Source organism: Epinephelus lanceolatus, chromosome 2 (genome assembly GCF_041903045.1).
Source record: "Epinephelus lanceolatus isolate andai-2023 chromosome 2, ASM4190304v1, whole genome shotgun sequence".
NCBI lineage: Eukaryota > Metazoa > Chordata > Actinopteri > Perciformes > Serranidae > Epinephelus > Epinephelus lanceolatus.
The window spans coordinates 9,781,910-9,809,740 of record NC_135735.1 but is presented as its reverse complement, the minus strand read 5'-3'; the positions used below and the strand labels follow the sequence as shown (position 1 = coordinate 9,809,740).

The following is a 27,831-nucleotide window of genomic DNA, read 5'->3' as shown; positions in this document are numbered from 1 at the left end:
TTTAAAGGATAGTTTAATGCCAAACACCATACTAACACTCATGTACAACATCATAAAAGTCAAGAGAAGAGACACATTAAAACAAGGTACAAACAATGTCTTTATGTACAATCGTCTCCCCGGGACTTGCTGTGGTTTTCCATATTAAACACAGTAGTAAATATAAAAATAAAAACCCACGTTAATAAACTGTTCCAAGATTGTCTGTAGCTGGTTATGTTACTGACCTCTGCCTTAAATGGAGGATGAAATTTAGTCAGGTAGATTCCTTAATTAATTTTTTCTTTTGCTTCCATGTTATGATCCATGTGAAAAATTATATCTGGTTTCCGAAAGTTAATGTGAAGAAAAGCCTGTTGCTAATTGTCGATTTCCACTGTGTAACATTTTACAGCATTTAGTGTGATGGATATCTTCCCATCTCCCTCTAACATTACCTACAATATCTACAGGGCCGATTCCAGTTTTATTAAACAAACTGCAGACGGGAAAAGGCGATAAAAATCCTTAGTTTACATCCCTCTCTTAAAGGGAATACAACATTCACATTTGTATTTCGGCGAGAAATACAAACTGATAGCTTTGATAAACTGCATCTAAAGGAATTATTATTGCTTGCTTGTTCTCTTAATCCTTACACTGTACACAAGTCACATGTCTGACATTCACGTATAGACCTACTATACATCAGTCAGTGTTTGTCACCAACACTGGGCATAAAAAATAAACACAGCTCATGTACAGTTTTTATAGATGACACGCTGAACCTGTCGTACAGATTCTAACCATTTGGTTAAGTTTAAATACAAGAAAAAGTTGATGGTACTGTTTAAGACTTCAGTACTTTGAAATTAAACAAAAACGGACATATACTGTACTTTGAAAAAGGAGAAGTTGCTGCTCAGCTACATTCAATCATCTTATAACCACGAGGGACACTGATGTCAAAGACTTTAAGGTAGAAATGCGCAGAAAGGGGTCAAAACATGTATAAAATGGGTCTTTTTTCTACTAAACAGACTTTAGGGACGACACGTTCAGCAGACCACCAACGAAAAAGGTCTCTAATTAAACATCCTTTGGTAAAAAACTGTTAAACTCTTGCATTTTCTCTGCCACCTCTAGCTAAAGATTGATACTATGTGTGTGTTAATGTACGCTACACATCAATAATAAAAAAAAAAATATCTAGATATAAACAACATATTTACACAAAGCGTTTGGGCGGTCATAAATTACTGTACTCGATACACACCGCTGGCATTGTACTGATGCCAGGCATCTATCCAGCAGTCGCCAGAGATGTTGAATATATATATATGTATATATACTGTATATGGTGCCTAACTGCACCTTTACCACCAAAACATTCACAGGCTATACAAGTTTACAGCTGGAAGCCAGATTAAACTCCGAGTCTGACAGCACACATTGTAACAGAAGTAACAGGAACATGCTGCTGTTGAAAAGAAAAGCTGAGGTTTGTTTTTACTTCCTGTAAAATGACGTGGATCTGTAAAAACTCTTACTTCACTGTTTGGATTTAGTCATGAAATGCTGAACCATTTGTTTGTTTGTTCACACTGGGATTTGCTCCAAAGAGAAGATGCAGTCAGGAGTGTTTTCTCTGTGTAACTGGGGTTGCATTGGGTTCTTATGCATAGTCAGTATTACCTATAGTAGATGTCTTGTCAGCACGCTCCCGGTTTAGAGACGCAGGCATGCCAATATGGGACGTGCTGTTGACAGGGGATCAGGAACAAAACGTGCTCTCCATTTATGCTCATCAAAGCCGCCAGACTCTGCTGAGAAAAACAGTAATTTTGGCTCGCTGAACACGGGAGCAGGTGGCATGGTGGGGCAGTGGTTAGCATTGTCGCCTCACAGGTTCGAACCAGGGGTGGGGGAGCCCTTCTGTGCAGAGTTTGCATGTTCTCCCTGTGTCAGCGTGGGTTTTCTCTGGGTACTCCCCATTCCTCCCACAGTCCAAAGACATGCAGGTTAACTGGTGACTCTAAATTGTCCGTAGGTGTGAGTATGAATGGTTGTCTGTCTCTATGTGTCAGCCCTGTGATAGTCTGGTGACCTGTCCAGGGTGTACCCTGCCTCCCACCCTATGTAAGCTGGAAAAGAGGCATGACAGGCATCACGTGTAACACAAATGCGTCGGCTTCTAGTGTGATGTATAACATGTGCGTTGGTAGTGCTTTTGGCAGCTGTTCTTCGTCTTTGAGTTAGCTGCTAACTGCTGCTAGCTGCTTTTTAACTCTCCTGGTCGCACACATAACGTCGTCAAAACTTCACACCCGTGCTGCAGGCTGTCCCTTTTACACAAACATCATTTTGGCGATGTGACTACCTCTGCTAACGGCGTAAAGGCGAGACAACTCTGTCCCTCCATTTCGCAATCATACCTTTTATACAGAACGGGGCAGAATAATGGGGCAATATTCACACCTTGAACAGGCAGCATAAAAGGGGCTGATGTTAAATCACTGTTTTTCTCGTCTGGGTCTGACTGTCAAGACTGTGATATAACGGCTTCAGTTAACTATAGAAAACTGGGTCTGGTTGTTTGGTAAAGCAGCGAAAATATTCTAGATATACTGTACACTTTAACTGATTCTGATTTTTTTCAGTGGTAAAATATGTTTTGTTGCCGCTCCCTTCACAGCACTCAACATTTCTCCCAACTGAGAGCGTGCCAGCTAAAATCTACTGCAGGTAATAAACTGACTGTGGATAAGAACCCCCCAAAACAACCCCGACTTTAAAAGATCTGAACTATCCCTTTAATAGTGGGAGTTCTGCAACAGGTGGGTTGTTTTCAATATACTGACAGCAACACCTGCAAATCCTCTTTTTCACATATATTACAAAACTCGCAGAGTAAGCTTGAAAAGTTTGGACAAAGTTCCTGAATCACTTCTGACACGTTTGCAAAACTTTTGGCAACGGAATCCAGTAAGAGCAGGTTGTAAAAATCTGCATGAAGCTACTGTGTAAATGAAGTAACTGCCGGTCTGCTGCGTGAAGACAGTCACTGCCGCAGTTTATCTTTCAGTAAACAGAGACTACAGTATTCTGTACTTCACCCGGTACTTGTTAATGTTGATATAATGGAGGACCTCAGGGTTGCAAGTGGTGGTGCAGGGCAACAGGCCTTCTCGTCTTTCTCCCATCAGCCACTTGTGGTTGTCGGCAGCCATGTCGCTGGTCACGTGCTCCTTGGCCCAGGTGTCCAGCCAGGCGTGAAAGCGTCTGTGCAGCCGCGTGTTGACCCGCTCTTGAGACTGGAAAGAGACATCGACAAAGCTCAGCCACTGGGAAATCAGAGATATGTCTACAGAGAGTCGCCTCATTTATTCAGGTAGTGTAACGTCAAGACAAAATGAGTGATCCACTGGACTGTAGAAAACTGATTCTAAAGACAGGCAGAAAATCTCTGGGGACCAGGGAATGTCACTTTTCTGAGGGCACCAAAAGTGATGTGTCTTTTGAATATGATGCGTCCTTCTTGCGGTGACATCTAGTGGCTACTGAGCTGAACTCAGATCCATCTACATTCACTGGGGGGCACTGTTACACCACAGGATAAATGCTGGAGGCTCCTGTTAGCTATATTAGCTTTAAATGTTAAGCTTGGTATTTTTCAACTTGGACCCTTATTCACATGTTTTTGTGTCTAAATGATGAATGGGAACAACAGTTTTTGAAACTGGTCTAGTATTGAGTCAGAGGGCTGGAGACGACAGCTGTGAAACAGGCTCCACATGAATGCCATGACTAAATGTTTCCCAGCAGAACATTTCACTGTAACAAAATGATCAATGTTTCTCACTTCACCCGTCATGGTTTTAATGTTTTGGCTGATCAATGTGTAACGTAATATATAATATGACAACTTATGGAAAGGCTCCCTACAGAGAGTGAGATCCTTTTTGTTTGCCCAGAAACAGGCGCAAAATCGCCATCTCCAAACCCACTACACTTTACTTAAATAAACATTAAATTAGGCAAGTTTAGAGCCAGTTTATTTTCACATCTAACTGGGTGAATAGAATAGAAAGACCTTGTTGTCACTGTATTGTGTAGGATACAATGACATCAGGAGTGCCACTCACAGTATTCTATAAGATAAAAGGCTGTCTGAGTCACTGTGTTTGTTTAAGCGTCTCCTTCTATTGGAAAGCAACTACAAACTACATTTTCCTGTGCTTACCTGATGAGCCCGTGTGAGTGCCGTGTGCCTGTACATATAGTCCTCTGACTTGCAGACGTACACCATCTTGTAGGAGTTGAGCTTGAACATGCATTCCATCTTTAGCTCACTGTTGCCGACCTGCAACTTGTCCGAGGGGACCTTGTTCATTCTCTCCTGCTGCAGCTGCTCCCATCCTCTCTGGCACTTCCTGATCCGCCTCAAATTCCTGAAAGCAGATAAACACGCGTGAGTAACCCGGACTGATGATAGAGAAATTCTGATTACTCCACACATACATCAAAAGGGTGCATCACGTTTACAGGGAAAGTTCGCACAAATTTCTGTAAAAGAAAAAAAAAAATCTGTACAAATGTTTTATTAACACGTTATGTATGGCACAATTTTGTACTTGACAGTATGCACTGTGCGATTTTAAAGCCCAGGAGATGTGGTTAGGCACAATACACATGACATTAAGCAAATTTGAAAACAGCATAGTCAAATTTGAGAGGACTGTCCCTTTAAACACTTAATCTTAAACCCATGCATTTCAACTCACCCGAGTGACCGAATTAGATAGGGAGTCAAATCATTCGAGGGGAATGTGGATCTATAAGAGCAGCAGAGGCAGCAGTCGTGATATTTCTGTACAGTGCACTTCCGTTGCACAGCCACATAGTTCAAATGTAAAATCTGCTTGGCAAACAAATATCTGAATCGGAAATTTATCCTGATTTTGTGCAGGTAATTAAAAAAAAAAGAAGCAATTATTCACCCCACCTGAATGAAAGTTTTAAATGTGTACTTACCACTGAGGGTACAGGTGAGCGGGGACTGAAACCGTGAAGCATATTTTTGCATTCAGGGCTCCACTTAAAAGACATGACAGTGAGGCCAATTTCAAGTCAAAAAAACCGTTAGAGACAAACACTAGAAAATCGCTGCCTGATAGGAAACCAATCCAAAATGTGAGCTCAGAACTTTGATGTGCACATACTTTCACCAACAATGTACAGAGTGTTATGATCATGAGATGAAGACCCAACACAACTGGAAAAGAAACTGCTGGAATTTATTTATTTTTTTGTTACTGCCACTGAAGAGTTTTGTGAAGAAGGAAGTCGTTTGACCTCTTGTGCTGCTGATCTCTCATAGATTTGATGAGAAAAAAAGGGACAGGATGTGGGTGAGCCCACTGATAAATCATAGTCAGGTACCAGATTTATGCAATGGGTTAAATTAGATAAAACTAAGAGCAGTATTTTTCTCTGTATGTGTGTGTGTGGCATGTGTATGTGTGTGTGTGTGTGTGTGTGTGTGTGTGTGTGTGTGTGTGTGTGTGTGTATGTGTTTTAAAAAGCCTTTTGAAATGTTCATGGTAATGGACAGCCATCTCAAAGGAACAAATCAAATCAAAAAGCATCAAAAAGCAATGACAGACAGGCTCAATGTGCAACACTCATCTGGAGCTTTTTTAGACACAACCACGCCTCCATGCACGGCTCTGAGGTGCCGGGAAAGAAATACACCAACATGAACAGACAATTTAGACAATCATTTTATTTACAAACCCTACTCCTCTGTACAAGTGTTGCAGATAATGTGCTTGACTAGAGTTTTTAAAAACTTATGAGCACTAACTTCTGTCAAAGCGGTGGAAAGAAACCTCACCCGCAACAAAAAGTTGCAAAGGGAGTGCACTGTTTCCACCGAAAGTTATTACAAACATAACACTGAGTATAACAGACTTAAACAAATGGACATTTGGGCATTTACAGTTGCAAACAGTAGTCAAATACAGGTACTTTGATCTGAATACAATCACAAACAAAGGGCATGATAAGGTAGAAAAGGAAACCACTGTCCTCTCTTAACAGAGTCTCTCAGGCCCAACACAACAGCTTCAGTCTCTCAAACTCAGCTCAACGACATCGTAGAAAAAAATCAAATTAAAACGAAAAATGTGGAACCCATTTGTTTTGCTTTCAGTTTGTGCATTCATTGACTTTTGCTTTTATGTTACACAATGAAAATTGTCATTTAAATTCCATACAACGTGAATAATAATCAAACCAAATGATTACTCGTAGCAGTCTGCTGAGGTGGAAATTCAAACCCATGATCAAGCCAAAATCATTTTAAAAAACCTTACTATTAATAAATAAAATTCCCATTAAAAAGGAACTGAATCGATGAATAAATAAATTCCATATTTTTTAAAAAAGATGGCCATGTAAAGTGCAATCTTCCACGTGAGGCAGAGGTCAGAAACTGAACAAAAGTCACGTTCACAGCCAATGAGATTCTTTACAAACAGGAGGGTGTTCAGGCACTGCAAGCACTTCACTGTTACTGTGGAGTTACTCTTTTTAACAAACCTTTATAAACCTTGTTTGTCCGTCACTAAAAAGGTAGAGTTCTTACACCAAATATTTTTTTGTGATTACAAAGAGCTTCCTACGTCAGGCTTGTGCAGAAGTGCCACTGTTTTCTATCTCTGAAAATGAGTTGTATTTGGCAGCTGGTTTGGCTTGTCAACAGTGGAGTGGCTGCTCAGCTGACTAGAGCCTCAGGACAGAAAGTATGCAGACAAGAGGGACACATGGCTGGGGCCTCACCTGGGGAGGAACACCGGCTTCTGGGACAGATGCTCGCGCAGCTCTGGGGACGCAGAATCTGAGTTCAGGTATCTGCCCACGTAGTCTGACCATCTCTGTGGAGGACAGAGCAGAAAAAAATAAACATGCGTTGCATATTCAGTAACATACAGTAGGGGTGACGACATGACAAGTTTGTTATGCTCTGCCATTTCTCCTCTAATCGTCACGCTGTAACCTGTGACAGGCTGTTATGATACCACAACTATCACACATTCACATACATGGAGTTTTTTTTTTGAGCCGCGAGTTACGTAGGTTTACACTACCAAAGATTTATGACAAAATCACTGGACGAAAACGAATCCTGCGTGTGCATGGCAAGAGAGAAGAGGGAGAGACGCTGTGCTGCTGCCAGAGGAGCCACTGAATGAGTTCCCTCTGAGCTGTAAGTCACTAAAAGAGTCTGATAAGTCCGGGGCTGTTCATAAAACATTCAGGACGCCACAGTTTATTCCACACTACTGAAGCTGCTCCTCTTTTTGGAACCATCGTGGAGTCGGTAGTAATTTTTCTTTCAGCCATGGTTGTTGTTGCTGTGGGTAACAGTATGACGTCAAGTGTCAACAAGTGGAAATACTGCGAGTATCACGATATGAATTTTTTATATCATAATAAAAATGAAACCAGTAGGATCAACACTGATCCCCAAATTGTTCCCAACTGCTGTACCATGTGTGAATGTGTATGAGTGTGTACCACCACCAATTGATGTCAATTTGGAGGACAAAGATATTACACGTAATGCAAAACAACTCTTGCCTCAGAAAACAGTCATAGCAGTCATATTATTAGCAAGAACGTTGTACTGAGTAACACAGGATGTACCTAATAAACTGACAACTTTGTGTATCATTGTAATGAGTCTTACCTCTGCCTCTGCCGGCTCGTCAGAGTTCACCTCTTCTGTGTCGAGCAGCTCCATGGCCAGACTGACTGATCCTCGGCTCTTTATAAACATCAACTAAACAAGGAAGGAAGTGACGTATTAACAAAGTGTTCTGAGTTGTTCAGACTGATGTACGATATCATTGTTACTCTGTGGGCGTGTGGTACCTTGAAGCAGTTCTCATCGGACATTAGCTGCTCTGCTTTGCGCTGGTAGGCCCCCTCTGCTGTGGCCCTGGATGTCTGCGTGGACAGCGAGCCCCCCGTGGCTTTATTGGCACTTTCGCTTAGGTACATGTCCGTTACGCGCGCACATACATCATCGGTGACGAGGTGCTGGAGCTGTGGGAAGCAACAAGTTCAGTATGCAACATCTGTGTCAACAAGTGACGATCATCTATCGCAGAGTCTAAAGATATTTTATTTTTGTACATGTTGGAGCTGGCCTGCATGCTAAACAATAACTCAACAGACATGTTTCCTTATGGTCTCGCTGTGCCTCTCTTGTTCTGTTTATCTCAATTCTTTTTCTTAGCGTGCAAATGTGCATTTGTTTTAGCTCACTGTGCACTGCGTGACATGACAATTATAATCAATAAATCAAATCAAATGATATAATCTTGAGCTGACCTGCCGGACGATGCTCTGGATGAGTTTGTCCATGGTGAAGGCAATGTAGGCATGGATAGTGAACATTTCCCTCAGGGAGTCCTCGTACTGAGCCGGCTCCATGTTCCCATCCAAAAGATTACGCACCATTTCCAGAAACACTGAGTAATAGTCCTCGACATCAACATCCACTGCAGGCAGAAACAAAGTACATGTGTTGAGTTACATGGTGAGATATTATAAAGTACGCTATACCATGGTTGTACAGAGGAATCAAAGTCAATGTTACGGAGGATTTTAGTGAGCAGATGAATCTGTGAGCTCATGTTTTATTTCCTCTGGTAGATGATTCTGGTCACCTACAGTTCAGATTTCCAAAGCCCTGTTTACACCGAGCAGTACAGTACAGTACAGTTCAGTTCAGTTCTGCGCATGTTTTTTCCATCTCCACTGTGAAAAGTTGTGGATGGTACCAATGGAACCGTTCTGTACCGTCCCCATGTTTGGTCCCCCCTCTGTTGGGGTACCTAGCACACAGATCTGGTACTAAAAGGTGGAGCTGTGAACACTGCAGTCTGATTGGTCAATAGAGGACGGTCACTCTGCTCAGGGCTGAGTTGTGGCTGGTTTTGTAACCACTGTTCATACCGTGGCACGTCTTACATACATAAGTAAACTATAGTTGTAAATTGAAAGTACGTTTTGCTGCCTCTTGCAGCAGCTGTAGTTGGAGAAAATAACTTAATTCACTGGACCGACTGCCGGCAACTTTTAAGGTGGAACATTTATTTGTAATGTTACTGAATGCATGAGTTGACGACATGAATCCATCTACACACCTTAAATTTCAACATGACTATTTTGTTCTGAAAATGTCTGCATGCAGCCTTGTGCTGTGGACGATAAACAAGGTGCAGACTTCCATCTGTGTCACTGATAATGAGGAAATACAGTGAGTGCTGGACAGAGCAGTGAGTGACAACAACCCCGCCCACATTTAACAGTATTGTTTGCGGTGGAAACGCTAGGGTCTAGGTACGATGTCTGAAGGTACCATACTGAAAGTGTTTGGTGGAAACAGTGCTTATAGTGAGCATAAACCAAGCTAAGTAAAGAAGAGCACTGTTGAGGCAAAACTCATGTAAAAAATACATATAGATTCTGAATGTGTGAAACGGTTTATGAGCGTGTGACATTCCCAGAGGAGTAATTCTTAATATTTACTACCATCCAGTCCTAAGCACAGTCCTAACCAAGAGAGGAACAGTCGTCACTCTCATGTTATAGACATATTATGTTGTTATCTTTTAATTAAAAATTGTTAACCTGTATGCCCTCAGTGTAAATTTGACCCTGCGGTATCAAAAATTGGTCTTGAATATCAATATTTTTTAAAGCTACTGTATAGAAGTTAGGAATTGTATAGTATGGTGACAAGTTAAAGTACTATTTTCGAAATTTGATGACAAAAACATGAACACTCGTTCACACACGTAGCGTTGCTACACCATAACAGCTGCACACTGTAGTCTTGTTTAAATCTGTTGATGCTCAGAGCTGTGCCACACGTTGCTCTAACTGCAGCAATTAATAAAGCTTCTTAAATTAAAAATGAACTCAGAGGTTCCAGACTAACTCACAATGAGGACTGGACAGATTTTATGGTAAAACTTAAACATTAACAAAACTGAAACCACTTGTTTTCACACTTACTTGGCTCCTTCATCTTCAACTGGATCGCTGGATTTTCATTTTTCTCCCTCTTGAGCCCCAACACTTCTCTCTCCCACTCTCGCTCACGGGCATCCTCCTCAATCTGTTTCTCAGCCTGCCCGTAGATCCGCAGTAAACGAGAGCAGAGGATGTGGTGAAGACGGAGGAAGATGTACCAGTAGTTGTTCACGTAGAGCATGTTATAGGCATCGTCCGTGCCCCGCAGCTTCTGTGCTGCAGTGTTGCTGAAGAGGAGCTTGGACTTCGATGGGCTGCTGCCTGGCAGGCCATTGTGCTTCTTGGGGCCGTCTGGATCCATCTCCATGGCTTCTTCCTCCTCTTCTTCCTCCTCCTCCACATCAGAGAGCTCACCTCGCCGTGCAAACAGCAGGTCAGGGATGAAGTGGTGGATGATCTGTTTGATCTTGTACTTGTCTTCTTTCTGGATGCCCACCTGTCTTTTGACATGGTGGATGATGAGGGCGGCAGCATCCTCCAGGATTTGGCTGTCTTCATAGGTCACGGTCATGTGAGGGCCGCTCGGGGGCAGTGTGGCAGTTTCATCTGATGCTCGCTCCTGGCGCTGCAGGACACAGACAGGAGTTGATTTGACTACATTTTGACAATATCACTACGAGAGCAAAACATTTACACGAGCTAGTGTCCAATTTAAAGCTTCAACACATAAACTCAATTGTGTTGTAAAAACTATTACTGTATCAAAATCAGCACCAACAACCAACGATCACAATGAGCAGTTACATTTTCCTTCATAAATAATTAAATTATTGTCGAGAGAAAACTTACGTCATCATATAGCATCTCAATTTCATTGAGTAAGGTCTTTGAACGCAACACTTTGGTGTCATTCTGCTTGAAGTTGATGCCTTGATGGTCCAGTGACTTCAGGTAATACTTTTCATTCTGCTCCCGCCAGATCTTATTGAAGCCTCTCTGTGCTTCTCTCCACTCCTCCTCCTTCATTTTTAATCTGAAACCGCAACATAAAAAAACGTGATGCACAACCTTAAGTGTTCAAATCTTATCAAAGCTCTGATGAGAAACTAAAATCAGACTATTAACCTTTTCAGCACTATGGGGACAGACACAGCTGGGTTTTTCTTGAGCCCGTCGATGATGTCGTGGGCCTTGTCTCCATATATCCTCTGGATAGCTTTGCGGTGAATGACCTCTGAGGAGCCGCCCATCGTGTTGTCCAGCTTGAAACGCAGTTGCTCCTCAGCTGACATGCGAGACAGCCTCCGCTGCACCGTCTCCAGGGCTCGTATCGTGGCGAGGTTGGCTTCCAACACGACGTCCAGCTAAAGCAGGGGAGATTATTGACAAATAAGTTTATCCATGTCTGATTGTGTCTGCCGGTGTCGGCAGCTAGGTTTTCATTTGAAGGCTTTTCTCTGGTCTTTGGAGGGAAATAATATATTCTTCACACCACACAAGAACCTTCAATATTTACTCTGAAGTGTGAGTGGACTTTGTGTTCCTCACCTCAAAGCGCTCATCCTCACATCTATAAATGTGCTCCTCATATTGAGTCTTCTTGGAGCTTACAAATGTAGAATCCTCAGACCATGATGGAAACGACACCCACGTGTCATTGAGAACCTGCAGGAGGACAGGAAGTTTAATTTAAATGTCATTTTTGCAAAGCGGTCACGTGCTGCGGGCACAAACATCATAAACCACAAACAGCAGGACAATTCGACTTTCTCATTTTACTGGTATATGTTGTCCAGGAAATGTTGATAACAAAAGCTCAAAAGCATTTCCTGTGAGAGAGGATAAACAGGTCATCATGACAAAGATAACATTTTATAAGCACGTGTCCTTCAGTGACTCACCTCTCTGCACAGCGGCGTCCTTCCTGTGCACTTGGGCTGCTGGTAGCTCTTCGGCAGTGCTCTATAGCTGGACCCCAGCCTCTTGCAGGAAGCGTAGTCAATCTCCATGGCGATGCCCTCTGTTGCACGCTCCTTGGGTAAACTCTCTGCGTGGCTCGACTCCCCGTGACTTGACTCTCGGTACCCCAGGAAGTTTTTAAACCATGTAAAAAGCTCTGGGAATTTTCTGTTGATCGAGGCGCAATGAACGGGAAACAAACAATTAGAGATACGGCCAGGTGGTTGTTTTATCTTATCTTCAGTTTTATCAAAACTATATTTCATTAAAATCCAAATCTGTCCGGTTCAACAAGGTCATGTTATATCAGGAAAAAAAAACCCATTGCTTTACTACAATACTCATTAAATACTTACACTAACCCACACTGAGGAGTAGCAAAATCATTGGCACAGTTGTACTTCATGTCTCCATAGTACAATTTAACTCACCCCAGAAACGGTATGACTAACTGGACCAGCTCCGCACGAGAGATTACTTCCTGGTTGAAAATATGAAGACACCGCAGGAAGTTGTCATACGCCTCAGAGCTCCGCAGAGCCTTCCTCACCTGTTAAAGTGTTTTCAGAAGTCACAAACATTAATGAACAAACTCTCCCTTGAGATGATTTCATCGTATCATTAACATCTGGTTATCATCAGGACTTAAAATTAACACACACTGGTGCTGAACATATCGACACTGACCTTCTCAAAGAACATAGTTTCAGTGCTGGTGCTGTGTTTGCCGACTTCAGTCACGCCATGGTCCTTTCCCAATATTTTGGGCTTCTTCTGCGAGGGTTTAAGGACGTGACAAAATCACGATTGGTGCAGCAAAATTTTATATTTAGAAAAACTGGTAAATGTTGGTGGTGCTGGTACATTTAAATACAACCAGTTTATCTGGTAAATGCAGTTAAAACCAAAATAAACTATTAAAGCAGCACTACAATAGCTTCTATTTTTATGTAGGTGCTGCTGAACTGTATTTGTGAGGTGTTAATAATATTTAACCTTATTAATATAAACTGAGCCAAATCACCTTTGCAGCATATTGGCATTTCTGACATCTATAGTAAAGAAGTAAGAAACGAACAGCTGTATAAATTTGAACAGAACGTAGAGGTGTGTGTACCTTGACAGGTGGTGTTGCTCCCACTCCAGCAGGCCTCCTGATTGGCAGGCCGTTCTGGCTCAGTCTCTGCTTGTTGTTCAGTAAGGGTCTCTTCACTGTGCCGCCGTGGTCATTGCGCACTGACTCTGCCCTGTCTGGTGTGGTCTTTCCAAGCAGCTGAGAAGAGCATTACACATTATAACCTCACCAAAGACGAGTCACAAAAAAATTGCAGGAAGCATTAAAATAATTTTTGGTTAAATATAATCAACTATTGTAGAAGCTAAATACAAGACGGAGAGTCTTTCCTGACAGGATAAGACGCAGTGAGGGCACTAAAACAGATAGTTCGGATCCTTTAAAGTGGGGTTGTATGAAGTACGTAGCCATAGCCGATGTATTACAAACAGTTACATGATTTTTTTAGGTGGCTAAAACATTTTGCTGCTGCCCCTCTCTACAGCAGTACATTGCTTAGCTTTAGTGATGGCACTCCTACCTGCTTCCCAAAACCAGGGCGAGCTGACAGGAATCTACTGTAGCTAATATACTGACTTTGGATAAGTACCCCATACAACCTCACTTCAAAAAATTCAAACTATCCCTTTAATAAATGTAGAAAACTTTAGTGTTTAGGCAGTGGTTTCAGTTCATTCAGCTTACCACTGACACCAAAAACAGCACAACCCCTAATTTAAAATACTTATTAGTAATAATAATTATAAGAAATATTAAAGAAAGACTACACCAGTGTATATGGGTATTTAGTAGTGTTGTTGATGGATTCAGGTCTACATGTTGTGTTATAAATTTGCATAGTGACTGCCCTCTACTGGCTGAAATCTTGCTATTGTAACTGTATTTTGCTATTGGCTGATCTGATGGCAGATAACATACAGTGGTGGAAAAAAGTTTTCAGACACCCCATGCATTTGTGAAATATTGCATTAAGAATCACTCTTAGGTCTTCAAGTGGAATTTCTTTTAGTACAGTCACAGCCAAAATACTAAATAAATCCTAAAAAAGCCATTAAAAACTTAAAATTGATTGGTTCCATAAAAATACATAAGAAATTTTGAGTATTGGGTCATTTTGGTACCAGTGATGAAGGTCGTTCTTTTTATTAAAAGACACAATTTTTGTTGCCAAGCTTCGTGTCTACATAAAGCCAGCACATTTGAAAGTTCTTCAGACACGAAAATGGCTAAAACAAGGAACCTAACACAGGAAACATGCCTGAAGATAAAGATTCTCAGCCAGGAAGGGTACAGCTGCCGCCAGATAGCCAGGAAGTGCAGATGCAGTCCTTCAGCAGTTGGATACACTCTGCAGAAATACAGACGAACCAACAGCTTGGAAGACAAACCAAGATCTGGGTGTCCAAGGGTTTCTTCAGCAAGAAATGACCGCATCCTGATCCGCATGTGCAGGCAAAACCGCCGAATGACATCACAGGAGCTTCAGCAGCAGTGGTCAAACCAAACTGGTGTCCAGTGTTCCACCCGCACTGTACGTGGCTGACTTTTAGATCATGGCTTAAGGTCCTACAAGGCTATCAAGAAGCCCCTCATCAATGAGAGACAGAGGTTAGCCCGGCGTCGTTGAGCCCAGGCACACAAGAACTGGACAGCCAGGAATTGGAAGAAGATTTTGTGGTCAGATGAGTCCAGTTTCCAGCTTTATCTTCCTCCTACTAATGTGAGGGTACGCAGAAGGCCAGGCGAAGCATTATCTCCAGCATGTACAGTACCTACTGTCAAGCATGGTGGAGGCAGTATCATGGTTTGGGGATGCATGAGTGCTGCTGGTGTTGGTCATCTCACTGTCTGTGATGGCACATTGAACTCTACCAAGTATTGTACCATTCTCGAAACCCACATGCTCCCTTCTGTGCGTGCACTGTTCCGTCGAGGTAAAAACTGGATGTTTCAACAAGATAATGCCCCTTGCCACACATCCAAGGCCAGTAGAACTTGGCTGCAGGAGCACAGTATCCAGGTCTTAGAGTGGCCAGCTCAATCCCCGGACATGAGCCCCATTGAAAATCTGTGGTGGATTATCAAAAGATCTGTTTCAAAGCTTAAACCAAAGAATTTAGAAGAATTAAAAGCAGTAATTCAAGAAGAATGGGACAAGATTACCCCTCAACAGTGTGAAAGGCTCGTGGGGAACATGCCAGCCAGGATTAGAGCTCTACTACGTGCCAATGGCAGGACTACTAAATATTAATTTGATGATGTGATGGTTTATTTATTTTTTGTTCAGTTTTGAACACATTCTCTGTTATTTGTTGACTTTGATACCGACAATGTTGAGAACTGACATATTGAAACTGTCAAGAATTTAGTTTTGTTAGTTTTTCTTGTAAACAATAAACAAAAAAATATAATTTGTATTTGTTTGTATCTGTCTAATGCAGCCACACCTTTTGAAACACAAAAAAGATTTTTCCACAAATATTTCATGATAATATTTGAGATTGTGTAAAATTTTAAGGGTGTCCGAAAACCTTTTTCCATCACTGTATGTGGTGTCAGCTTTTGTCACGAACCAGCCACTGCTAAAAAACATAAAATGTGTTCCTGTGTTGTTTCAGTGATATTTACTTATATTTACATCAACACTATTAGACTGCAAATTTTTAACACAACACAGTCAGGAACAATCACAACACAAACCATTTTAGTTTGTTCACAGAGACTCACCATTGAGCTGTTTGCATCTGGAAGGAACTGTCCGAACTCTGAGAGCAGGTCCTCCTGGTTCTTGAAGAGTCTTGCCACCTGAGTGTAGACCTCCTGCTCAGTCAGCGCTGGAGTGTAGTTTCCTCCTGCTTCTTTAGCATTTCGTTGCTCCTTCTGGAAAATGTATCAATAAAAAAGATCACGAGATTGACACTCGGTATATGCCATTTTCTTCTGGGTACCGGCAGCCCTGTTTATGATAAACTGCCTGAATCATTTTGTGTATTTTCCTACCTGGTATGTGTGAAGGATTTCCAGGAAGGCTTTGTAGATGTCAGGCTGACCCTGGAAGCGGTTCTTGATCTTGTTGACATAATTTATAGCGTGGTTGAACTCCACTGGCTGGTTGTTCTGGAGAGGTGGCCCACCGGACGGCGTGCTGCTCACAGGAGTGTGGGACTGAACCGAAGGTGAGCGCGGTGAGGCGTAGGATGGGATGGATGGGTTGGGCTGGCTGGTGGGTGTGTGGGCTGGAGACTGAATTGGCTGAAGGGATTGACAGAAAAGAGTACAAGCATGTCATTACACTCGTTCAGCAAAGATTCAGTTTGGTGTGCAAAAAAAAAACACGTTAGCAATATCTCTAAAACAAATCTAATAATTAAAGACAACCAGTGGGGTTTGCTCTATAACCACATAACATATGGACCAGTATAGAAGCACGTATGCTACCTTGCTGGTTTTACTTGGAGCAGGTTGGGTGGAGGTGGGCGGGGTGTTGGTGGTGGTGGTGGTGGTGGTGGTGGTAGTGGTGTGCGGCCCAGCCTGTGGCAGACTCTGGTGCTGGTTGTGGCTCGCAGCTTGGCTGGGCGCTCCAGTAACAGGGATGTTCTGAACAGAAATACCATGAGGGGTGATGTAGTGGATCTGACCCGGCGTGGTCACGTTGACTAGATCATTAGTTTGAACTTCAATCTTATATCCGGGTGGCAGGAAAGTGTTAAAACCCATGATGAGGTCCGGATGGCCTTTGAAGAGCTGGGACACGCGGTTGATGACTCCAGGCGTGTCTATGCTGTAGTGACAGAATGAAAGATAGGAATTTAGCGACTGATTCACCTTCACCTGGGTCCACAGATATATCCCAGCAAGCATTTTTTGGTTTAAAAAGCGTCTAATAGCTGTCTACATGAAGACCTGATGTCTAGGCTAAATCACGGCTGAATTTGGGCTGTCAGTGAAAATTTGGTAGATGTCTAACCATAGCCAAAGTGTAGACGTCATCAGTTATACAGCTATGTAGAGACCATGTCCAAAAAATGGAGATAAACATATTTTAATTTCTGTTGACTCTCCATACGTGATTGAATATCATACCGCACGCCATCTGCAATGGCGAAAATTACATTTAATCAATTTCAAAATTAAATTGGCTAGATTTGGGTTACATGTAGTTAGACTAAATCTGAGCTAAATATAGCCAATACGTTTAAATCACGACTATTGCTTGCTGGGATTGTTCTGTGTGCTATATGTTCAATCTTGACAAAGAGCAATATTACTTATGGATTTTCTCCAAATGTTGCCAATAAACCTAGAACTTACCTCTGTGACTTGAACTCTTTCATGATATCAAGGAAATCATTATAAACTTGTGGCTGATTTCCAAACTGCAGCTTCACTTGATCCAGATAGGACAAGGCATCTTCAACCTACAAAGTAAAGAGCAAAAAAAGTGTAACCAACTCGGGGCGCTGGCAGGACACCGGCTGACGCAACAGTTCATTTTTGAGGTAGTAGGACACTGTACGCAGGAGTGAGATGGCATATCACTCATATCCTAACATGACATTTCCTGTTGCCAGTAGGTGGCGCTGTACTCATTACTAAATATTGGCATATGGATGTGTTCAGGGCAGGACTGTCATCAATCGTGTGAAATTTGGGGAAGATTGGACCGTGTATGCTGGAGTTACAAACCACTTCCTGTTTCATGGTGACACATGCAAGCTTTACACCTTGGCATTACCACATGGACTGACGAAAACTCAAGCTTGTAATAACTTTTCTTCTTCAAGGTCCTCTCGGAGGGACAGACCAACATTTTAAGTCAATCGCATAAAATCTCTAGGACTGGTTCGTTAAAGAACGAGCCCTGGAAATGGGCAACAATACAGGCAGAGTAAATTCAAAATGGCCGACTTCCTGTTGGGTTTAGAGAATGGGTACAAGAGGCTTTTTTGTATGTCTAAGAGTGTTACATGTGCCTACCAAGTATTGTACACGTCGGTCAAACCTGCTTTGGGGGTTGTGTTGTCAAAATATTGTAGGGGGTGCTACTGAGCCATTTTTTTTGCATGCGTGTGTGTGTGTGTGTGTGTGTCTGTGTGTACCTTCAGTCGCTGAAACTGCTGTCCTTGGGTTGAAGTCATGGGTGCAGGTGGGTGAACGTGACCTTGGACCACTGCAGGGCCCTGGGACTGAACTGCCAGGCTGTGTGCGTGGGGACCAACATGAGGTGCAGCGTTGTTATGTCCATGTCCGTGTCCATGTCCACTTGTGCTCTGAGGCATTGTAGGCACCTGTGTTTTTGGGAAGAAATTACTGGATGTCAGCATCGATAAAGCTTGTTTTCTGTGGGGTTACAAAAAGTCCTTTATGTATTATTAAAATGACACTGAATAAAAGGTACATCTTAAAACTGCATCTACTCTTTAATAATATTCGGTTCATCTGTAAAAATCTGGGATTCATCAGTGTTTTCCTGAATTTACCTGAATTTGTTAGTACTCTAAACTTGCCTCAGACCACGCACACGTACAAATGATGTAGGCGTAGCGTATTATAATTATTGAAAAATGCTTTAATAAACAACAATATTTAAAACTGTTGATTTACTGATGCATTGACAAAATGTCGCCTATTAAATAGCTATAAAATTAAAGCTCCATTATCCTCCTAAATGACTGTAATAATTACAATACTAAACTAAAACATAAACTACAACATGACAAAGGTATTAAAATAATCAGCAAGAGGCAAACAAATGTTCTTCTACACCTATTATCAGTGCTACAGTTCTGCAGTAATTTATTTATTACTTGTCTTTGATGTACTACAAATGCACCTATATTCTGAGCACTGCGGTGGCTCCCTGAGATTTTACACACAACTAGATTAAAATCAAACATTTTCTATGGTGATGATGTCATCTGTAATGACAGACGCACAAAGTAAGAACATTTCTGTGTGACTATTTGTGAATGAGGCCCAAACTTTGGGCAAAATAAGCTGCAGAACTCTAAAGTCTTGTCTTTCATCCTCTAAAGGTTTTGTTCTAATGTGGCTTCTGACTGTAAATAGCAGCCACTCCTGCTCCTGTTAGGCTGTTGTCCGAGTTGAATACACTGATGCCATCATACCTGGTAGCCTTGGGGGAGAGAATACTGGATGCCAGTTGATGGCTGCATGTTGTCTGCAGCTGCCTCTATCACAGTAGGGGCCGGGGCGAGGGCCCGGTGCTGGAAGCTGTCTGCAATGCCTTGAACTGGGGGGCGACGTGCTTGCTGTTGCTGGGGCGCAAATATTGGTTCCTGGTCCTCCACACGCCTCTTCATTGTACACGCATACTCAACGGAGCTGAAGTGGACACAGACAGATGGAAAGTAAACAGGCTGTTTGGTTTTAATCAGTCTCTGAACAAACCTATCAAGGATTCTCTAAGAATGTGCATCTTATTTCTTTAGCAAGAACTAGCCGAAGACAGTAACACTTTTACAAATCAAATTTAATACAAAAGAGGTCAGCTTTTATGTCAGTCCTAGTAAAGTAAATTATTCCTGCTTAATTCCCACTGATGTCCAGTATCACAGTTACACCTACACATACTTCCCTGATGTTTGAGAATTGCCGATCGTTCTTGTTAATTTGTCTGCACTCTCTCTGATTATTCAGTGTCAATCTAACTAGAATGCTGATTAAAAGCCTAGACGACAATAAATGCACGGCAAGTTACTCTTAAAATTAGCTCATTAAAGAGGGTGTGATGGTGACTGCACTGTGCTTAAACTGAACCTTTTTTAAAACTTCACACCACTGTCTCCTCAGCTGTGACGCAGTATATTGTTTGTTGAAGGTGTACCGACTGCATCGCAAACAGTGTAAATGGTCCGTATACACTTACATAACAAACTACACATTGTGATGTAAATGTAGAAAGTGTATAACAAAAGATTTTTGGGCTGATTGTCTCAGAGAGGAGTTGATTTAACTCTACAGTCACTGTGGAAGCACTGAAAAGTGATTCACTATAATGTAATCCCATAAACTCTGCCCAAAGTATCACACAGGTGCTTAATGGCAGAAAACATGGACATTTGTTGAATGTTACCAACTAACTTAAGAGTCAGTCTTTAACCAGAGGCTCTAAAAACGATACAGAAGTATAGATTGTAAAAGTTCTGAGTTAAAATATGACAAAAATGTGACAGGTCTTGTCTGTGTAAATACCGGTAGTTAGGCTGAACAGCCTCGGGCTACAACAGTGGCATTTGGATATTTTCAAAAAAATGCAAATTACAAGCAAGAAAAAAAAAGTAAAAACCAAAGCGAAATTCATGCCCATGAGCATCGCGTGTCCATAAATAGACGTGCCATCATTGTTCAGCAGAATGGCTGTTACAGCTGGTTAGGGACCGTCTGTCAAGTAATAGGCACGGCTGCTACGGGGCTTCTTCCTCCTACCATTAGGCTACAATGACGTAACCAGCTATCTGTAACTTAACAGATGAGTAATAACCACAGTGTTTAATTCCCATATTGTGTCTCCCGACTGTGTTGTATTATATAATTTGGTACAACTGAAGGCTCTGTATCAAGACAAATGTTTTTATTACCACTTTTCACACTACAAAGTAAGGATGAGGAACTCACAGCTGTGACTGGAGATGTATAATTGGAAAGAACATGGTGCCTGAGTACATTTACTGATGCTATAAAATCTCACTTTGAGTTTAAAACATTTTTTATGCACTGGCTGGTGTGCACACCATCTTTTAGAGAGTGCTTTTAAACATTCCTGTTTCTTCTGCAACTCCATTTGATGATATTAAAGGATCTTTCAATAGGTGGAACAAAACTGAATATAATTTAAGTAATACAGATAAAGTATGACTTTTGGTCCCATAGCGTGAGGCTCAGGGAATGCTTTATTCCATAGGTCTTAAGAATTTTGAACTCTAGCTCTTGAGGACATCGCCACAAGTGTCCCTTAACCTTTATACACTTTTACTTCCTGTTTTACATCTCTGTATATACAGTATATATTTCTTACTTCCCTTTATGCATATATATTTTCATTTTTCTCCATTTACATTAGTTTATTCACTATTCAATAACTGTCGACTACAAACATATATCATTTTATATGTTACATTTCACCCCTATGTTTTAATTTCCCACTACTGCATGTTCTAGATTTTTCTTTACTGACATGATTTTCTTTTAATACATATTTAGTGAGCATTGCTGGCGGGAGCCCAAGAGATTATATTCTCATTGCTAGTGACTGCTTCTCTGTAAGAGTTATGCATATGACAATAATTTGAAGCTTGCTGTGAATAACATTAAAATGCATAATAATGTACAGAGACTGTACAGAAATGTACTATGTTTTTAGATTTATCATTTTTAACAATTTGTAAACAAAAGAAAATATGGAGTGGAAACTATTGACTGATACATAAATACAACACATACATACATACTGCAGAAACATTACAAAAAATAACACCCAGTACTAGAGCCTCCATGTTGCCCATCTGGTACATTATAGTTGGATGTTTACACTTATTTTATCAAGATGTGGATTTTCCATCTTCCATGCCACTTAAAGATAACTTAATATAATGTATGCATTGTGAACTAAGGGACATGTCAGGTTTATGAGTTTATGCACAGACACTGATCTACACAGCTGTCTACAATATTTTCATATCCACCACAGTAAACACAGTGCGACAGTGCTCTGGAAAAGACACATCTTTGTTCAGTAAGGTATAAAAAGCAGGGGCAGTCCGTTAATTTTATTATTATTACTTTATTTTTTACCATGCAATAATTGGTGCCATAATTCAACTGCCACAATATTCTGGGCAATCATTCATCTGTGTAATATTCTTAACACCTCTTGAATGTTCTCGTCTTTATTCTATTGACGTATATAATGTAGTAACCACTATAGCATGGTACATGATTTATATTTCTGAATGTAACACTAGTTCATATAGTGTAATGTAGCACAACTTTTTTTCTTAATATCTTAAGTACTGGTGTTAACGTTGTAGCATAATGCACATTTATTTCCATTTTATTGTATCATATTACTTAAATGTACATACTTCCTTTTCATTATAATTCTCTATTCTTTAAACTGGAGCAACTGTAACGAATCACTACTTCCACTTGGACTCAAAGTATTTCTGATTCTGTTTCCTACCCATTCATTCATTAATTTTCCGTAACAGCTTATCCTGTTAGCAGTTGCGGGGGGGCTGGAGCCTATCCCAGCTGACATTGGGCAAGAGGCGGGGTACACCCTAGACAGGTCACCAGACTATCACAGGGCTGACACATAGAGACAGACAACCATTCACATCTACAGCTAATTTAGAGACACCAATTAACCTGCATGTCTTTGGACTGTGGGAGGAAGCCGGAGTAAACCCAGGGAAAACCCATGCTGACACGGGGAGAACATGCAAACTCAGTGAGCTGAGTTTGCATACAAAGTGTCAGCACATGTTCCTGGTGGTTCAAATTCTGGGTTCGAACCCGTTAACCCTCTTTCTGTGGGGCGACAGTGCTAAACACTGCAGTGCCGCCAACCCATGAAGGCTCAAATAACCTAATTCCATGATACTTTTTTTGGTTCGAAATATGACTTTTCTATTTTCAGTTTTACCTTTTGTATTTACCAGGATATCTCTCAACTTTATAGTATAGATTTAAAAATTATTTAAAGCGTGTGTAATCAGAATCAGAAGTACCTTACTGATCCCCAAGGGGGAATTATGCTTCATTACAGTTTCTCCATTGTAAAGAATAGAGAAGATGGCAGAAGTAAGAATAAGAGTACAAAAGAAAGTGTGTGAATATAGAGCAATAAATAAAATTAAGTGGAAATGTACATTAAAATTGAAATAAAATGTGTCAGCAAAGAAACTCGTGGCTACACGCTGGAAACATTCACATTCACTTTCTTTCCGTGCATGGATTCTGACATATTTGGACATTGTGCATTTGGAGCTGTCGACTGCTCAAGTCCACAGAGCACAAGAGGCAGTAATAGTGGCTTGACAGTCACTTTCAACTAACCTACGAAGCCTCTTGGCGTGATACTGTAGAGGAGATAGGGTCCTGGGTCCAGGGAGGGGAGGGTGAGGCGTTTCCGGGGCGTTAACATTCATCTTAATTTTATTTTGTTTGTAATTTCTGTCATTATTTCACCTGATTATTTACTTATTTTTCCTTTAATTGTATTCATATTTATTTTTCTTGAGTGGAAATTGCTGCATATATTATTCACATCTGTACTCACACTGTTCGTCCATGCTATAATCCTGTTTCTTTTTTTTAAAAACTTTTTATTTATGCTGTGCAATTCATACCTTCATCTTTTCACAAATAAGCATTTCGCATTTCTCTTTAACTTTGTATGAATTTAAGTAAAGAAAAAAACAACAACAGTACAATAAATCAAATACCCAGTACTAAAAAAAAAACAAAAAACAAAAAAAAAAAACAACAACTAAATATACAATAAGTGTGCAAGCGACAAAGATATAACCATTTTATGTTTTTCGTACAATTTCTCTTTTTTTTCCTTTTTCCTGTTTCTTCTCTTCCTTTTTTCCTTTTCTTTCCCTCTCTTCCTTCCCCTCCTTCCCTTACTTTAGTTACAGGGCTCAAAAGTAATATTTTACACCGATAGCATTACTGCCATAAAATTTTAAATTAGTAGCATAGCACTTCGTTTAGTTGTGCAAGAAAGAAAAACAGAGAAAAAAATAATAAATAAATAAATATAATCCTGTTTTTCAATAAACAAAAATTTGATCACAACAAAAAAATAAAATTTGCATTATGCTACAATGTTTAACACTACATAATAAAATAAAATATTAAAGTAAATTTTCAAAATATACATGAGTGTGTGTGAGGCGTTCATTTAAAAATAAAACCATTATAAATATCTAATTTTAAGATTGCATAAAGATGTTTGGCCCCTGTCTGTGTTGCTCTCAGCACACTCTACACGTGTGCACAGAGAAGAGTAATTTATTGACGCTCCCTAAGCTAACGTCATTGCAGTCGGTCAGCGGAGAGCAGACATTGTGCCTCGCTGCCCTGCACCACCAGTTTCGGAAAACACGGTGGCTGAGCGAACGGTCTTGAGTCGCCGAGATCGAGTCTGTCGCACATCCAGCTTCAAATTTTCTTTACCGAAACGCGAAGCAAACACGACAGACAGTAAAAGATGGCGAAATTAGTCGACTAGCGCTACAAAAAAGCTAACATTTACAGTTTAAAGGCATGTAGGCGCTGTCTCTCTCTCTCTCTCTCTGTCTCGCTCGCTCGCTGTAGCCCTGCCTCATCCCCTCCCCCTCTCTGCCAAACACCGAGCTTAACGCCATCCGTTTTCGGTGAGCTGACCGCTTTCGCTTGTCTGATGGCTGACGTTGGCTTTCTTCCTAGCTCGAAGTTATGTGGCGAGCGAGCTAGCCTTAACGACCTGCAGATTAAAGGCTGGTTTGGGCAGGAAGACACAGCGAGTGTCGGTGGTCTGTCACTCGGGTCATCGCTGACCGTCCTCAGTAAATGGGACTTACTAAAAAAATCCAGATGAGCTGAACGTGTTGGCTGCCGTGCTGTTAGGTAGAAGACACCGACAAGAAAACAGCCAAGCTTCAGACACAGTCGGCTGCTGTAGTTTACAACACACGGGCTGCCGTTACACCAGGGTAGTTAAATAAAGTCACATTGTGATTAATTCTGCTAAGGCTAGCTCGTTAGGTCAGGAAGAGCGCTAGCTAGCTAGCTAGCAAGCTAGCACTAGCTTCCACACAACATTAACGTCGCATTAAGTTGAGCGAGAAGTTGGACAGAAGACTTAGCTGTCACACAAACCGCCTCCCCACCACAAACGTTTGTCTGATCAAAATCCCCGACATATGCAGTGAAACTAGACACAGCGAGAACAAACTAACAACAAAAATGCATGTTGTCAGGTCTGCTCAGCTTTAGCATGTCAGCTAATTCATGGTCGCCGCTATTAGCATGCTAGCCTTACTTAGACTAACTTATCGGCGTTGCAAGCTAACGTAGCCGCTACTGAAAGCCCCACATGTTGTTTTGTTGGAAGAGGAAAACACAGTAAAATATTTAGTCATCGCATAAAAGTAGCCAGTGTTAGATCGCTATCTGGTATGTTCGGCAAGGTTAAGTAGAAGCTAACTAAATGGCACGTTAGCACAACAACCAACCCCCATCAGTACAGGGTACCCTCGGCTAACAAGCTAGCACTAGTTTAACTTACCTCGTAGGACTGCCACCAGCAACAATTTGACGCACCAGTGTACCGGGACCCGACCAGTAAGCCGCTACTCGTGCATTCACCTGGCCGTGACGAAAAGTGAAGTTCCGAGAAGTGGTCGCGGATGGAAATGTCAAAAAATGAAATTGCCCGGAGAGGCTACGTCGCTAACAACAGTGTATGTATGAAGCGGTGTTCCTTGAACATAGAGGCGTGTCTAACATGAAGGCGGGTAGTCTCCTCCCAGTCTAAACTGGGATTGGTCCACTCTCCAGAATGAAAACAAATACAGTAAGGGCAGTGAGCCAGTGTCTTTGGTTAAAGGCGTCTGGTTTAGTTTATGGTCATGCCAAGTGCAGGCTGAGCTGCACCACAGCCTCCATGTTGCTCCTCTCATACATACTGCTAACATACACAGGTATAGATTAGCCGTCCTCCATGACACTTACAGATGAAACAGTACATGCATCATGAACTGGAGGACATGTCATACCTCAAAGCCTGTGACGTGTGAGTTTTTACACAGACACTGATCTACAGAGTGGTCTGCTACAGTGGTTCCAAACTGCTGGGTTTTTGTCCAAAAGTGGGTCGCAGGTCCATTCCGAATGGACCGCAAGTGACTCACAAACATGTCCAGCTTGTAAAAAACACACTTTATTTTGAAGCACAGTGAATATCTGGCACATTGCTTTTATTTCAAAGCACCATTTCCTGCTGTAGAGTGAGTGACGAACATACAGCTACTTGACAGAGACAGCAAACTAGCTCGACCACATGTCCAAATGCAAATATGACGCTGAATATATTAAACTGTGTGGACCCTGAACTAATGACTACGGAGAAATCTGGTCCAGTTGGGAACCACTGGTCTACTACATAGTTCCCAACCTTTTTCCTTAAGGGACCCCTTTTTATTTTTTAAAAAACTGCCCCCTGAGTAAGTGACATAACTAACTAACCCAAATAGTGAAAGCAACAACTGCAGGAAGTTTGTGTAAAACGAGAGATTTGGAGTTTGAGCAGATTATTTCCTGTCAATATTGCACATATTGCACAACAGATGAGTTCTCCTGATGTTTTAAGGACTTTTTAGTGTCTGAATTATGTACCTTTTTATTTTTTTATCAGTCACACATACCTAAAGGCTTCTTTTTTTTTTAGCTCTCTGCTAACTGCCTCTAATGGAAGATGAGGCTGTTAAACAGTGAGTGAAAGCTCATCAGTAGTGGTAAAAAAAGTTTACATCTTGAATAATAATCTGAACTTTAAAACCAACAATTTGATTTAGTTATTCTCACAGACATAAATAAAAAACTGAGATATAGGCCTACCGTATATATTTGTATACAGTTTTATTACACCCTTTATAATCCTCGTGACCCATCGTGACCCTTTAGCGACCTGCAGTTAGGTTGGAAACCAGAGGCCCACCATATTTACATCTTCACAGCAGTGAACACATAGTGGGAGACATTTTGTCATCTACCAAGGTATAGGATCAGGAGAGAGAGGTCACACTCGGTAAAAAGTACTTAATAAAATTATGTCAAGGTTGTTTTCTGAGACTATAAAATATATTCAAATCATTGTAAACCTGTGAGAGTTTCAACACTGACTTCAGGATCAGTCAACTGAAACTCTGACACCTTGATTTAACCCTAAACTCAATGATATTTTAATTTGAACTCATTGATTTTGGTGTGTTAATATTTGTTTATCATGCTGTTATCAGAGGTTTTATTTTAAATAAAACATCATTATTATATTATTTCAAATATAAAATGTTTTAAGTCACCTTTAAGCCAATATACTTTTTAAAATTGTTGGTTATATTTGTTATCATATGTGAACACTCTGTAGTGCTCTATAATAGACATTATTATCAGTGATAGTTGCAGTATAACATATATAAATAACATATTAATATTGTTATATTGCATAATATCAATGACTAATACATTATAAAGACATAAACTAATATTATAATGTATTAAAAAGATGCTTACGTACTCTTTCTTCTCGCCAATAACATTACACAGGATCCCACAGCCACTGAAAACCTTGAATCTAGAATTTTGCCATCACATTTTACAGGCCTGGAAAGGTCCTGGCATTGGTAAAGATAATTTAAAGTTTTGGAAAAATCATGGAATTTTTTGTGTGTAATGAAATTGTTATAGTAATCTTCCGGGAATATAGGCTAATTTATTTTCTGTAGCTGTCGACGCAGCTCAGATATGTGTCAGTGTTTCGTTAACCATCACAGCTTCTTCATTTTCTTCCCATGTTCCGTCTCTCCCTTCATGTGTGCCCGCTGCCTGAAATTATGTTTGAAAGAGTTTGAATCTGATATGTTTAAAAAAACATTGCACAAGTAGGACAAAGCCTGGACAGCTTTGTAACAAAACAGATCAATAAAACATAAAACTCAGTTCACATTTACGTTTAATAATATATTATATGTTAT

At 40.9% G+C, this 27,831-nt stretch overlaps 1 protein-coding gene across 1 annotated transcript; it reads right to left on the bottom strand.

Moving 5' to 3' along the window:
* Window positions 1-25,557, bottom strand: LOC117253130 (paired amphipathic helix protein Sin3a-like). Its single transcript, XM_033620497.2, has 21 exons — window positions 25,365-25,557; window positions 19,192-19,408; window positions 18,163-18,351; window positions 17,375-17,481; window positions 16,502-16,844; window positions 16,064-16,315; window positions 15,791-15,943; window positions 13,106-13,261; window positions 12,676-12,762; window positions 12,420-12,538; window positions 11,931-12,156; window positions 11,578-11,694; window positions 11,155-11,393; window positions 10,879-11,062; window positions 10,072-10,654; window positions 8,380-8,549; window positions 7,918-8,091; window positions 7,733-7,825; window positions 6,823-6,917; window positions 4,223-4,430; window positions 1-3,293 (listed from the first exon to the last, which is right to left on the bottom strand). Exons 2-21 carry the CDS (start codon window positions 19,384-19,386, stop codon window positions 3,075-3,077), a joined length of 3,909 nt encoding a protein of 1,302 aa, XP_033476388.2. The 5' UTR covers window positions 19,387-19,408; window positions 25,365-25,557; the 3' UTR covers window positions 1-3,074.
* Window positions 25,558-27,831: the final 2,274 nt, after the last annotated feature.

What these genes read in the sequence shown, in the direction of transcription:
- LOC117253130 (XM_033620497.2), bottom strand. Translation starts at nt 19,386, where the DNA reads ATGAAGAGGCGTGTGGAGGACCAGGAACCAATATTTGCGCCCCAGCAA. An exon ending in GTGAGGATGAGCGCTTTGAG is followed by an intron (nt 11,394 to 11,577) that starts GTGAGGAACACA and finishes CCCCTGCTTTAG; the next exon opens with CTGGACGTCGTGTTGGAAGC. An exon ending in TCCAGAGCATCGTCCGGCAG is followed by an intron (nt 8,092 to 8,379) that starts GTCAGCTCAAGA and finishes TGCTTCCCACAG; the next exon opens with CTCCAGCACCTCGTCACCGA.